At 47.7% G+C, this 14,355-nt stretch overlaps 1 protein-coding gene across 1 annotated transcript in view; it reads right to left on the bottom strand.

Annotated features, from left to right (window-relative positions):
• Nucleotides 1-11,882, bottom strand: part of LOC142767892 (uncharacterized) — an 87,593-nt gene extending 75,711 nt beyond the window's left edge. The window contains exon 1 of the mRNA XM_075870137.1: nt 11,685-11,882. Within this exon, the coding sequence (XP_075726252.1) occupies nt 11,685-11,861 (177 nt within the window). The 5' untranslated portion in view covers nt 11,862-11,882. The remainder of the gene's footprint in view (nt 1-11,684) is intronic.
• Between the last annotated feature and the right edge of the window lie 2,473 nt (nt 11,883-14,355).

The following is a 14,355-nucleotide window of genomic DNA, read 5'->3' as shown; positions in this document are numbered from 1 at the left end:
CGGATAGTCGGCCACGGCGCGGAGTTTCGCCGGATCCGGGAGAACACCCTCTTTGCAGACGACGTGCCCCAGTATAGTGAGCTGACGTGCGGCAAAATGGCACTTCTTGATGTTAAGTTGAAGGCTAGCGGAGGTGAGACACGTGAGAACAGCACGAAGACGAACAAGGTGAGTTGAATAGTCGCGAGAAAAAACGACGATGTTGTCTAGGTAGCAAAGGCACGTGTTCCACTTGTAGCCGTGAAGGATGGTGTCCATCTTCCGTTCGAAGGTAGCTGGGGCGTTGCAGAGTCCAAACGGCATGCCGTTAAACTCATACAGCGCATCAGGTGTTACAAATGCAGTCTTCGATCGGTCAGGATCAGCCACTGGAACTTGCCAATATCCTGAGCGTAAATCTAAAGAGGAGAAATATTCTGCCTTTTGCAAGCAATCGAGAGCGTCGTCGATGCGTGGCAATGGGTACACATCCTTCCGAGTTATCTTATTGAGCCGGTGGTAGTCGACACAGAATCGAATAGACACATCCTTTTTGCGCACAAGTACAACAGGGGACGACCAAGGGCTCTGCGATGGCTGGATGACACCACGCTTGAGCATATCGTCGACTTGTTCGTTGATAATACGGCGCTCTTCCGCTGAAACTCGATATGGTCGTTGGCGTAAGGGAGCATGAGTACCGGTGTCAATGTGGTGCGCGATGTTCGCTGTGCGACCCAAAGATGGTTGAGCGCAATCGAAAGCAGAACGGAACTCTCGAAGAAGGGGCAAGTGTTCCCTTCTTTGTGTCGGCGATAGCTCAGCGGCAACAGAGGGCTGGAATGAGTCTGGCGCGGGCAGTGTGGCCAATGGTGGCGTCATAGCATTGAGCTGGAGGTGAGGTGCGTGTTCGGCGAACTCTAGAGGGCGCAAGAGGTCAACGTCTTGTATGTTACCCAAACATTCTCCGCGAAGTAAGGTAACTGGCGACGATAGCGAGTTCGTGACGAGCATGGCGGTAGCACTGGATTCCATGGTGAGTACGGCAAAGGGCAGGTGTAGGCTACGGCGGCGGGTAAATACGTCAGACGGGGTGAACAAAACAGCTCCGGCAGGAGCGGCCGTACAGGTCAGGGCTACAAGGGTGGATGTTCTCGGTGCTATTTTCGTGTCTGCAACAACGACAAGTTTGTAAGGTTCAGGAAGAGAATCCACCAAACAAGAGGTGGGCAGCGGTGTAAGGGCAACTTCTGCACGTGAGCAATCTATGATGGCCCGATGACGCGAAAGAAAGCCCCATCCAAGAATGACTTCGTGGGAGCATAATGCCAACACAAAAAATTCAATGGCATAAAGTTCACCTTGGATAATGACACGTGCAGTGCACACAGCTGTAGGTTCTATGCACTGCGAGTTGGCCGTGTGGAGCATCAGGCCCGAAAGAGGCGTCGTCACCTTTTTCAACTTGCGGCATAAGGTCTCACAGATTATGGAAACGGCGGACCCTGTGTCGATTAGCGCTTGTGCGGCGGTCCCCTCAACATTGACGTCAATAACGTTTTGCGGCGAGAAAGATGGAGGCCTTAAGCAGTTCGAATTGTATGCAGCTGTTGCCTCCGCAGTTGCAGCGATCAGTTTCCCTCTTCCGTAGCAGGTCGGCGACGCATAGGTGACAGGGAGCATCGTCGGGGCGATGGTGACCGATGGTTTGCGTAGGGTCGAGGACCGTCAGTGGTGTACCTTGATGGCGTCCTAGACGACGACACCATTGGCCTGCCCACAGTGTCGACTGGAGGGGGATCTCGGCGACAGTGGCGGGCGACGTGTCCAGCGATACCACAGGTGAAACAGATGGGCCTATTATCCGGCGTCCTCCAAGCGTCTGAGCGACGGTAAAATGGAGCTGAAGATCTCGCGTAGGGATATGGCGCAGCAATTGGGGTTGTAGGCACGACATAGGGTGGCGTGGCAGGTTGAGCATATGGCATACGCTGTTGCGTAGGACGAGCAGCGACGGCGGCGTACGTGAGAGGCGTAGTGATTGGTGGTTGCTGATGCACCGGCGAAAGGGCTTCAGCGACTTGGGTCCGAATGACGTGTTGGAGGTCCGGTGCCAAAGCTTGCGTGGGCTCATGTGTCAGTGGCAGCAGTGACAGCTGGTGCGCTACCTCTTCGCGGACGAAGTCCTTGATTGTCGAAAGCAGCTGCTGCTGATCGGTAGGATGGGCAGCTGGGTGCAAGCTTGCGAGCGTGTCTGGCGTCGTGAGGGCTTGACGAGCAATTGCGCGCTGCCTACGCAATTCATCGAAGCTTTGACAGAGGGAAACGAGGACAGCAATTGTGGGGGGATTTCTCGCGAGCAACATCTGAAAGGCGCCGTCGTCAATGCCTTTCAATATGTGCCGGATTTTTTCCTCCTCAGACATGGTAGAGTTGATGCGTTTGCATAGATGCAACACATCTTCAATGTAGCCCGTGTAGGTCTCACCTGGTTGCTGCGCACGGTGACGTAAACGGTGCTCGGCTTGAAGCTTGCGTGCCGCAGGTCGTTCAAAGACGTCCGTAATAGCCGTCTTGAATGCAGACCACGTAGTAATGTCAGCTGCGTGGTTATTAAACCACAGTTGCGCGGTGTCCGCAAGGTAGAATGTGACGTAGCCCAGCTTACTTGGGTCGTCCCATTTGTTACTTGCGCCGACTTTCTTGTACTTCGCCAACCAATCTTCGACGTCCGACTCAGTGGAGCCCGTGAAGATAGGAGGGTCTCGTTGAGGATACACGGCACCGAAAGTGACATGGACGGTCGAAGGTCCCACCTGGAGAGGCGTCTCGGTGGCCATGTTCGTGTCACGTAGAGGGGGAAGCGTTCGGGAGCGAAGTTCCAGGTTTGTACGGGAGTCCACACACCTCCACCAGATGTCACGCAGTTTATTTAAGTACAGACCAACTGGAAGGCCGAGGAACGCCAGAAGAGCGAGGAACGCCAACAGGCCGAAAATATAAAACAAACGCAAGCTCGGGTCGCGCGCTTGCACGAACTCTGTGGCTTGCCGTTTCATGCTGCTTCGTCGTCGTTCGCATAGTTCCCTACAATATATATATTAAGGAAAGACGTATATACCTAAGCGCTCGTTTTTCCGTGTGTTTACACAATACTAATGAGATCTAACAGACAATGTTGTCAAGGAAAGTATAGGCGAAGATACTAAACCAAGTTTTAATGTAAATGTGAAGAAAAGTGGGTGAAAAGACAATTTGCCGTGGGCAGGATCGGAACGGTAAGTTATCTTTTCACCCACTTTTCTTCACATTTACATTACAATTTGGTCTAGTATCTTCGCCTATACTCTGTTTGGCTTTATTGTCTGTTAGATCTCATTATATATATATATATATATATATATATATATATATATACATATATATATATATATATATATATATATATATATATATATATATACATATATATATATATATATATATATTGTAAGAAGTAAATGACCGAGACAGCACCTGATCCTGCGCCAGCTGTTGTATTCTGTATCTTCGTCCTCTTTGCTTTAGCTGCCCGCGCGCCGGGGTCTCAGCGTCTTTCTTGGTCACGACACTCGGTCATGACTTCGCGTGCGCGTTGCTTTTGACAGTTTTTCTAGTAGGTGGGGTTAGCTGCATCATCGTGGTCAGCCCCGACCACGCTGAAAATTTGTTGAAATTGGCTCCAGTGGCCAAAACTGGGTATGTCGCAGTCGTCGCAGTTCAGGAACGTCAGCGCTATACCGCTGCAGCCAATGTTGTGTACGCCTCACCTTGTCGACCTTAACAGTGGTGCATTCTGAAGAACGACACTGGCTGTGATAGGATAATCGGCGCAGGCCTCGTCCATGGTGGGGTTGACGCTGGTTACTTAGGCAAGAAGAAGGGAGCGGCAGATGCGGACTCATACAAAGTGGCCAAACGAGTGGCGCCTCTTCAGTCTCATTATACCGTCGAAGTTGTATAAACAGCGCTGGAAATCGTGCATGCTGTACCGCCACCTGCTGCACTAAGCGGCGACGTCTGCGCTGCTTGCGGTGTGTCAAGGAATGTTAGGTTGTCAGCCGCAATGGTCGTTCAGTGCATGGTCGTTGTGTGCAAGAGACCAAAATCAGGTCCCAGTGATTTGTGTTTCATGTCGGCAGCAGTGTTGGAAATTCCAGCATTTGTTAACGTGGCATTGTACGGGACAGGAACATCGCTGCAACCATATTTTGGAGCCCGTCTGTGAGTTGATGGAGCCGCCGAATGCGGAGTCAACGCTGTGGCTACCTTGTTGCGGATGCATTTTCCTCAGGTGGGCTGGTACTTCGCAAGTGGTGAACATCCGCACACTCGGTCAATGACAGCGGTGGCGGTCTGGCTGATTGCGATGAAGCTGACACCATCTCACTGTAAAGCTGTAAGTGGACGCGTCCAAGCACTCACGCACTGGCCAGCTTGAAGGCAAGTTCACCGGCTGCTGTGACGTGAACGTGTTTTCAGTCTGGGTCATGTCCAGTCGGGAAGTCGATCACAAAATGGAGTTAGGACCCGTACCCTCAAAACCAAGCTTTCTGCTTTTATCGGTCTTTGACGTTGCATGTTTCCCAAAGCTTGCCGTGAAGGTGCTACAAGACAGGTGAATCATCCCGACCGGGCTCTCAAGAAGTCGATCTCTCAGAGTGGGTGCAGCTGTACCATAAGCACGACGCCCTTCGCGATCTCGGTCATCAAAAGATTGGAGAGTAATAGAGGACTGCGGTGTTATATCGGAATAGTGTGCCTCCCCTCTGGCACCCGCTGGATAACTTGAGTTGGCAGTTAGGGCAGAACTGCCCTGCGAAAGCGGCCGAAAAACAGAAGTCAGTCTGGTACACCATTTACTTCCGGACTGTTTCTGCATGTGTCACGAATCCCGTTAATTAGGGAGGCGATCGCCGGGCTAATTCTAAGGGCCGAAGCATCGGCCCCCCCGAACCGCACCACGAAAGCGTGTACAATTTAGAAGTGGTCCTATTTGGCGCGCCAGCGGACGCCGACTGTGGTCCAAAGAACAAGTCAGAGCCGAGAGTTGATAAACAGAACAAAATTACATTCTTAATTACGGCAGATCAAACCGATACAAAAATATGCACACTCGACAATAGTTGAATACGATATATCGCCAATCAAACAACGAACTACTCAGTGCACTAACAAATGTTTGAGTGATATTCTTCCGAGAATCACTCACTCAAAGTCCAGCGCCGTTGTCGTTCCGCTGCTCCGAAGTTTCTCTTCCAGGAAACCTCGCGTCTTCAATTGGCCGCTCTCAAAGAACCAAACTTCTTCGCCGGTAACACATCGGCTTCCCACGTGCAGCTGTTGCCACGTGTCTTCGCTCGCTGGCGGTAGACACACACTCTTGCCTGTTGTTCGAGTCTTCACACCTCAGGTGGAAATCCTCTTCTTCTCCTTTGTCACTGAGGACAAAAGGCTTCGCCGACAAGGTGGAACACCCTACGCACTCTGGCGCAATATTCCTTCTTCCCCTGCTTTGTCACTGAGGACAAAACCTTCGCCGACTACCCGGCGGAACACACTATGCACTCTGGCGCATACTTTCTTCTTTTCCTGATCTCCCATCTCTGCTGCTTGGTTAAATACCTTCCACGCGAGATTCCAAAAAATTCTCATAATTTCGTCGGCGCGATACGCAGTGAAAGCTGGGGAAAGCGCGAGACGGTTCGAGGGCCGTCCGCGACAGATGACGCAACCATGCATCACCACGCCCCTTTCCATCGAGAACTTTCCAGGACATGCTCGGCCGCCGATGTGAGGAGGTTCGTCGGCGAACCTACGCTTCCGAGTGAAGAGAGACGCGCACCCGGGGAGTCTTCGGATGCTTGTTTTCTTTTTTTATCGTTGACCTCGAGGCGTCACTCCAGCACTTCGTCACGAGAATTTGGTGGCGCGCCCTTTTTGAGCGCTCGTTTTGTGACAGCATGCCTTCTTAGTTGTGGCAGGATTTAGCAGCATTGCCAAGGCGGTCGATGACCACCAGCCATTTCCGTTAACCTGCCCAGCATAGCGGGTACCAAGAGCATTCACCGTTTCGACCCATTGAACGACGTCGTCTTGTAACCCTCAGAACTCTGGTAGTTCTGATGCAACTGTAGATGGTAGCGTCGAGTACAGGGACCCTGTGGAACGCAGTGCGAAAGTCCAGCTCCAGTGCAAGCAAGAATTTCGCCTGCATGAAGTCTGTAGATAGGGCGTGCGGGGAGCCCGAGGAGCCAGAAGCGACGACAGTGGAGATGAAGGCGCCCCAGTTCTCTAGGCAGCGGTTGAGACTCCTTAGATCGAAGGTGCCAGTAGCTGAGATAAGCATTCGGCCTCACAGATGATTGTCGCAGCAACTTCAGAGGAGCCACCCAGGGAACCATTGGAAGCGGCCCTGTGATATGCTGCCGTCTGAGCAATCAGCACGGCAATGTCATGAAGCACTGGATCGTGGTCAAAGTACCCTTGAGTTACCGAGGAGGCCTGCACACCTTACCCGGGTGGTGATTGTGGTGCAGACAGGGAAGTGGGTGACGAGGAGGCTTGGACGCCGTCTTTCTCGAACGGTGTTGACTGTGTCACGAGATCCATGTGACTGGGAGTGTTGACCTCGTTACCACAGAAGAGAAGCCCGTGCGATGTATTGGTGCGAAGTGGTGTCGCGGCTCCGTTGAAGGCAAGCTGAGCAAACGATGCCACGTTAAAAAGGCAAAGACTGCAGACATTATATATATATATATATATATATATATATATATATATATATATATATATATATATATATATATATATATATATATATATGTGTGTGTGTGTGTGTGTGTGTGTGTGTGTGTGTGTGTCTTACCAGTGTTGATCTTCTCAGTAATGAGAAGCGATTAGGGCCACGTTCATGAACTGACCTCATCTTTAAGCACTACCAACTATTCCTGACGTGTCACACTTTCTGAGAAAGCATTACAACTTAATGACCCAGAGCAATCGACTTCAGGATACTTTCGCTCAATCACCACGAGTAATTTATCAGGGTTTGGAGGAGCGTGCACAGTATTTGAACCTCCTCTGAGACTAAGTTCTTTCATTCTGCTGGTTTTCACCTTTGTAAAAAGCCACGATGTAATGTTTTTGCACAAATGAGCATTGTGGCTACTGATTAGGCCAGTTTTCCACTTGATATATTGGGGACTTCAGCATCAACAGCACCAACATTATTTACCTACTTGAATGCTCAATTTCTCACATGCAATACATCGGTTCAACAGAAAAATCGTTGCATATTCGTTTTAACAATCACGAATTACACGTGAGTAGTTTGCCACATCATCCACTGTCCAAGCATGTATGGAGTATCATCCGGTACTGAATAATGCCTAGGAAAGTGATGTGCATTTCTACGATGGCCAGACGTTCGCATTTTTTCGATAGCTATACAAAGCATTCCAAAAATCTTGATTACTTCTATAATGCTATAATTATTCCTTAATGCGCAATCACTGTGGTCCACGGTTACTGTTCCAAATGCCTTTTTCATGTCCATAATCTTGTCTCCTGTTTTACATTTTTGATTTTTTGATGCTTTCTTGGTATTCTTGTGGTTCTTTTCTTTAAATTGTAGCATTTATATTTTATTTGATTTGAACATGTTGTGTAACCTTGTGTCCACGGCATAAAAGCGGTTACACAATATCGTGTCGCTTCATTCTGACAAAGGCAGTGCCACGGCTGAAACGTATTGAAGTACAAAGAATAACCAGCTTTTGCAAGTGAGCTCAATATTTAGGTCCGCCCTCATATATATATATATATATATATATATATATATATATATATATGAGATCTAACAGATCCCGCCCATGGGAAGTTATCTTTTCACCCACTTTTCTTCATAATACAATACAATTTGGTCTAATATCCTCCCCTATACTTTCCTTGGCATTATTGTCTGTTAGATCTCATTAATATTGTGTAAAAACACGGAAAAACGAGCCCTTAGGTATACATCAGAAATGATGAAGGCCGGACCCACGGCCGAAACGTCAATAAAATGACTTCGTACGTGCGTCTTCTTCCCTATACGAATAATCTTTCCCGGACCCAGCATCACTTTGTTTTTTGATATATATATATAGCTATATATATATATATATATATATATATATATATATATATATATATATATATATATATATATATATATATATACACTATTTTCACTTCGACGAAGGCAGGCCCACCTGCTGAAACGTAAGTAAAAGTTGTGTTTTCGCACGTTTGTCGACCTCTTTTTCTACGGCATTTTTCACCAGATCCATTCAATTTCATCCCACGGTATATATATATATATATATATATATATATATATATATATATATGACGCTACGGTGAATGGGCGATGTGGCGGGGCTCATACGCCATGTTTATTCTATTCTCACTTCTTTCTTCTCGGCTTCTACTTCTAACTCCTAACTATCACTACCTTCTTACGTTACAGGATTCCCCCTCCCCCCGGAAGAAGTCGCGTAAGACGCTTAACAAAACAACAAAAACGGATGTTAAAGAGAGCGAAAAATGTCAAAATGCAACATAGTTACATTTCAGAGGGTAGTTCCTTAACTCACACAAAAAAATCTACAGCAGAGCAAAGCAGTCCGGCCATATCTAAGAGAACTGGGGTGGGCGAGGCTGGCTGTGGCGTTCTGGATAAGATAACTACGTCCTGCACAACTGCACTGACCATGACACGGCTTCAGCAGCTGCGAAGAACCAACGATGCTGGACGTCCTTGTAGAATTTGAAGGTCGGACGTCGTAAGCGCCGAGTTTTCTGTAGTGGGTGTTGTATTCTTTATCGTGGCTGAGACAGATGCCTTGCTTTAAGCTTGCGTTCACGAGAACCGAAGTTGATGATACGATGTCTGTGTACCTGCACTTTGCAAAGGGTAACGTTCAGTCTCTTTCATGGTTTTTTGTGGTGGCATCTCTATCTGTAGGATTGTACATGAAGCCTTGAGATCCCGTACAGTAGAATTCCTTGATGTTTCCTTCTACGAATATGGCTCAGATGTTGACTTGGTCTTTCCTTTAGTTGGTGTCGTTTCTGACGACCATCCTTAAGCCACAAATCTGGTTGTGATCTCATTTTAGTTCGTCGTTGTGCTTGATGTAACCGCCGTAGTTTCCGGAGTTCTTTGAGTTCTTGCTGGCACTGCTGATGATGCGGAATCTTATGAGGTGGTACTCCTTTAGTAACACGAGTCTGCTTTTTGTTCATAGTTGATGTGACTAGTAGATAGTTGGTAGCCGTTGGGTTGTCCTCATTCTCGAAAGAAAATGGAGGTGGTGCACTAGAATCGACAGAGAGGTCTTTGGAGGCTCTTGCAACGCCGTTCTTAATAGACGCTTCTGGTACAGGGCAGTGCTTGAGACTTGATTCTTCCGAGCCTACTGTGTTCGTTGGACTCTTTGGTGGCTGGGAACTCGACGGCGACACTGACAAACGCTTGATTTAGTCGGATTTTTTGGGGGATTGTTTCTCCGTCTGCACAACTTTGGAGGCTGACTGTTCTGATGCATGAGTATTGACGGTAGACCCTGGGCTTCGCTGAGTATGCTATAAACTTCTCCACTCTATTCCGACCATAGTGAACGCGTGAGACGCGAGGTGGGCGTTGTGAGCAACCGAAGGGCCAAGCGACAAAAAAGTAGGAGGTGGTCGAAGGGCGCGAGACGGAAAGTAATGTGCACATGGTGGCTCCCTAATGTGAGTGCTACGGTGCAGTGATGACGTAAAGGTTGGTTTTTGATCGGGTAGTTGCAAAACGCGGTGAGGTGGAGGGTACACTCTTCCTGCAAACAGATCTGGCTGCCTTTCATTGAGAGGGTGCTTTAGTTGCTCTTGTTTCAAAAGCCGATTCATTTTTGGTGTCCCAATGCGTGAGCAGTGCTTTTGACTGCGGCAACCGAGCGCGGTTGTCTGTGGATGGTCAGTTATAAGCGAATCTTCGTCGTAGTCGTCATTTTCTTCTTTAAACCAAATGATCATGTCTTGCTTAATCTTTTCCCAAGACTCATCGGTTTGAATTATGTGGGTGAGGTAGAATTTGAAGGCCTCACCGGAGACGTAGTCGGTAAAGTTGATGAACATCTCCCGTTCCGACCATGATGCAGTGGTTGCGTGGAGCTCGAACAGGTCGAACCAGTCCTGTACAGGTCCATCGTCCGCTGCTGCGGTGTACTTGGGGATGGGAAGGGCAGTCGATGATTCTGGCATGGTGCTGGTCGCTGTGTGTGGCCAGGAGATGATTCCGTAGTCGATGTATGGTCAGGGCGTCTTGTGGAGAACTGCGTCAATGAAGAGACACTGACGAAGTGGCTGGGAGGTCTTCATTTTGTCGACTCGTGTGAAGCTACGGTGAATGGGCGACGTGGCCTGGCTCATACGTCATGTTTATTCTATTCTCACTTCTTCCTTCTCGGCTTCTACTTCTAACTCCTAACCATCACTACCTTCTTACGTTACACACACACACATATATATATATATATATATATATATATATATATATATATATATATATATATATATATATGAATAAAAAGAAGACACACGTCGATAAACAGAAAGGTTTCTTTACGTTTCGGCCGTGAGACCGGCCTTCGTCAGATATATATGGGTGACGTGGCCTGGCTATCACCGTGGCCTGGTGGTGATATATAATGAGTGAAGTGGCCTGGCTCATAAGCCATGTTTATTCTATTCTCAATTCTTCCTTCTCGGCTTCTACTTCTAACGGGAGATGATCATCAACTTTACCGACTACATCTCCGGTGAGGCTTTCAAATTCTACCTCACCCACAAATATCAAAACGTCGAGTCATAGAAAAAGATCAAAAAAGAAATGATCGTTTGGTTTAAAGAGTACAATGACGACTACGACGAAGATTCGCTTATAACCGACCATCCACAGACAACCGCGCTTTGTCGCTGCAGTAAAAAGCACTGCTCACTCATTGGGAAACCAAAAACGATTTGGCCTTTGAAACAAGCACATTGCGACGTGTGTTAGAATTAGTGTGTCAGAATTACCACGTTTCACCACCGACACATAGTAGATAATGATGCGAAGGATAGTATACGCGGCGTTATTTGAACTAATTGAAATGTAAGCATGAAGAAAGAAAGAAACGTGGACAAAAGAATAACTTTCTCCATGCAGGGACCGAACCTGCGACCTTCGATTGTAAAATGAAAGATGACTGCCATCGTAGATCAGTGGTAGAAAATCGGACACATCTGAAGGTCTCTGGTTCACTCCCTACCGGTGGCAAGCTATCTTTTCGTCCACTTCTCTGTCATTACTTTCACATAGGAATTACTTCAAAAAGATTCCCTCTACTTTCCTCTTGGCATGATGATCTGTCATGTCTCGTTTATATTGTGTCTATAAAAAACACGAGTCTTTAAGTTTACGATTCTTTGCGTTAGATAAACACGGCTCTTGTAAAATAAAGGTAATGAAGATGTGGCAACATTTCCTTGAGGTTACATTCACAAGCTTTGCAGACACCAAAGTGTAGTCTCCAAAGCACGACCGCGTTGTGAGTACCTCAATGTCAGCATATTGTTAGCTTAGCGACAACACTCACATGAGTGCGCTCTTCTTGATCATCAGCAGGACGCAACACGGTGGCAGCACCACTAGTGTCAACAGTGTCGGGAGGCATTTCGAAGTCAGGTATGTGCTGCTCGTTAGCACCGCCTGTGGTCACGTCAACCTGTCTGGGCAGTTCTGCTGTAGAAGCTTGACTTTGTATGGTGTCCATCACCAACAACGAAGGGAATTCTCGCCCTGCGGTGCTTGCCAGCAGAGAGAGAGAGAGTTCATGCTTAGTACACTGGTTGAAGAAAGGCGCGAAAATGTATGCCCTGCCAACACAGTGGTGATCAAAATACTAGACCACGGCACTACAGAGGTGTGTATCTAATAGCACTACCGTGCCTTCCGCCGGCGGCTTGGGAAGATCGAGAGCGTGCACTGCGCACGCATTTTCGCATTTTTATTTTTACCTGCAAGTTTGAGCGCTCGACTGCTTTAACTGCACATTCACGGGAACGTAATGTGCACCTAAACTACTTCTGTTGTCGCCGTGGAAGCAGTTTCACTGAGGTTTGTTACTGTTATGGATAGATGATTGGATGGGTAGATGAAAAACGTTTTTGTGGCCCTGAATGATTTCACTTCCGTTTTATAGGCGTAGGATTGTGGGCCGCTGCCACGTAGGACGGGGAGGCCTAGCCTCACCACCGCATCTTGGGCCTTCTGGACAGCCTTCATTTGTTGTATGAGGACTGGACTTGTGAGCAATAAATGAAAGACATTTTCAGAAAGTTCTTGATTTTTCTTTCTTTAAAGAGGGGCACCTGCAGAGCACATGGTTAAAATCACTGCGATTGTGGCAGTCTGGACAAAGATGAGAAATGTCGGAGCGATGGCTATATGTTACGATGCTAGGGTGTGTTCTCGTCTAAAATATGCGAAGGTAGATTGCCTGTGGCCTACACAACTTTTCGTTTGGCAATTCAAAGGACCTATGGCCTAATTGATAGTGCTTTTTTATCTCGTTGAAAATAGTCGAGATGGCTTCAAAATGAAGATTGTGGGCCGATTCCTCCCTCTAAGAAGCACGAGTATTGGCGCGGTAAGTGAAGCCTCACACCTTGGAGTCGGCTAGCTCGTTGACATTGGGAGGGCTCCCGACCTTCGAGCCATGGTGAGCAGGGAACCAAAACATAGTTTGGTGGGTGAGTTCTTTGTGAGGAAGAGTTCTGAAAGCTTCCTTGCACATAGAACCAGAAGCGATAGCCCAAGTAGCGGATTTAGGAGTCAGTTCTTTGTGGTTCAAGCAGAAATAGTGCAATGGCCATCTGTTCTGCTTTGTAAGAAGTAATTCAAACCAACGCTGAGCATAAATTTGACGATCAGTATCGATGGATGCTACTGAAAAGTGAGCGAGAACGCCGTACTGCGCGGCTTAAACAAAGCATGTAACAGACGAGTGGGTGTGAGCTTGAACTTAAAGATTGACTGATTGATATGCGTGGTTTGAGGGACGTCGTAGTGGAGGGCTCCGCAAATTTCGACCACCTGGGGTTCCTTAACGTGCACCCAAATCTGAGAACAAGGGCCTCCAACACTCCCGCCTTTAAGGAAAATGTTGCCGCCAACGCCGGGATTCGGTCCCGCGACCTGCGGATCAGCAGCCGAGTACCTTAGCCACTAGACCACCAAGCCGGGGCTTGAGCTAAAAGAGAGAAGGCTCAAGCAATATGCCTGCCCCCATTGTACTATGGGTGCATATTTAGTGGAAGAGGACACACTTTGATACGAGAGTGTAGATAATCATAGATGGCGTATTTTGCCCTTCGAGCGTCAGGAGATCTACTGCAGTGTCAGCCAGGATCTCTGTCCCCACTGTTGTGTTCGAAAGCCTTGCAACTTGTGCGGTTTGTTGAGTCTCGATAACTTCTTCTTGCGTGTTGTGGACTCTGAGTTTCGTAAGGATATCAGTGATTGTGCGGTTCGAATTGCCAAGAACTTTCTTGATGCTTTTCCGTATAAAGATTTTCAATTTATTTTTACCATAAAGTTTCCACCTGTGCATAGACACGACATAGCTTATGTGGCTCACCAAGAATGCATAAAGCTGTCTTTGGAGGTTGTCTTTCGAAGACCACCCCGGCTGTTGAAAATGCGTGAGATTGTTCGGATGACCCCTTCCGCCTTGGAAGTCAGACGGTCGATCGTGTGGCTGTTCCGCCTATTAGCCTCGATGATCATGCCCAGAACACGTATAAAGTCCACCCTTGGAATATGCTGCCCCAATGTCGTGTGCAGCCTAATGTCGATGTCGGCCAGTGGTTTCCTGTTTTGTGTTTGAGTCTTCGTCTCGTGGGGCGATATAAGAGAAGATCGGAGTTTGGTGGCGAGAGGTTGAGGCCAATTTTCTTTATGGAGACTTCAACACAGTCGAATGCCTATTGAAGAGAGCTCTTCACAGACTCCTCCGAGCCTGCAAATAGTGATGTCATCCGCATAGGTTGTGAAGTTGATGCCTTCTTGTTTGAGAGCCTTGCAGCAAAATCGCACGTTGCAATGTTAAAACAGCAGTGGTGAGACGACATAGCCTTGCGGGGTGCCGAAGCAACTTATATAGTAGCGCTTGGGCTTGAGATTACCTAACCGTGCAGTTGCTTTTCTATTCTTGAGGAATAAGCTGGCGAACTTGTCAAAGTAGGATCCTGAGTTGTGGGAAGAGA

This window comes from Rhipicephalus microplus, chromosome 1 (assembly GCF_043290135.1).
Source record: "Rhipicephalus microplus isolate Deutch F79 chromosome 1, USDA_Rmic, whole genome shotgun sequence".
Classification (NCBI taxonomy): Eukaryota; Metazoa; Arthropoda; class Arachnida; order Ixodida; family Ixodidae; genus Rhipicephalus; species Rhipicephalus microplus.
This window is presented reverse-complemented; position numbering and strand designations above follow the sequence as displayed.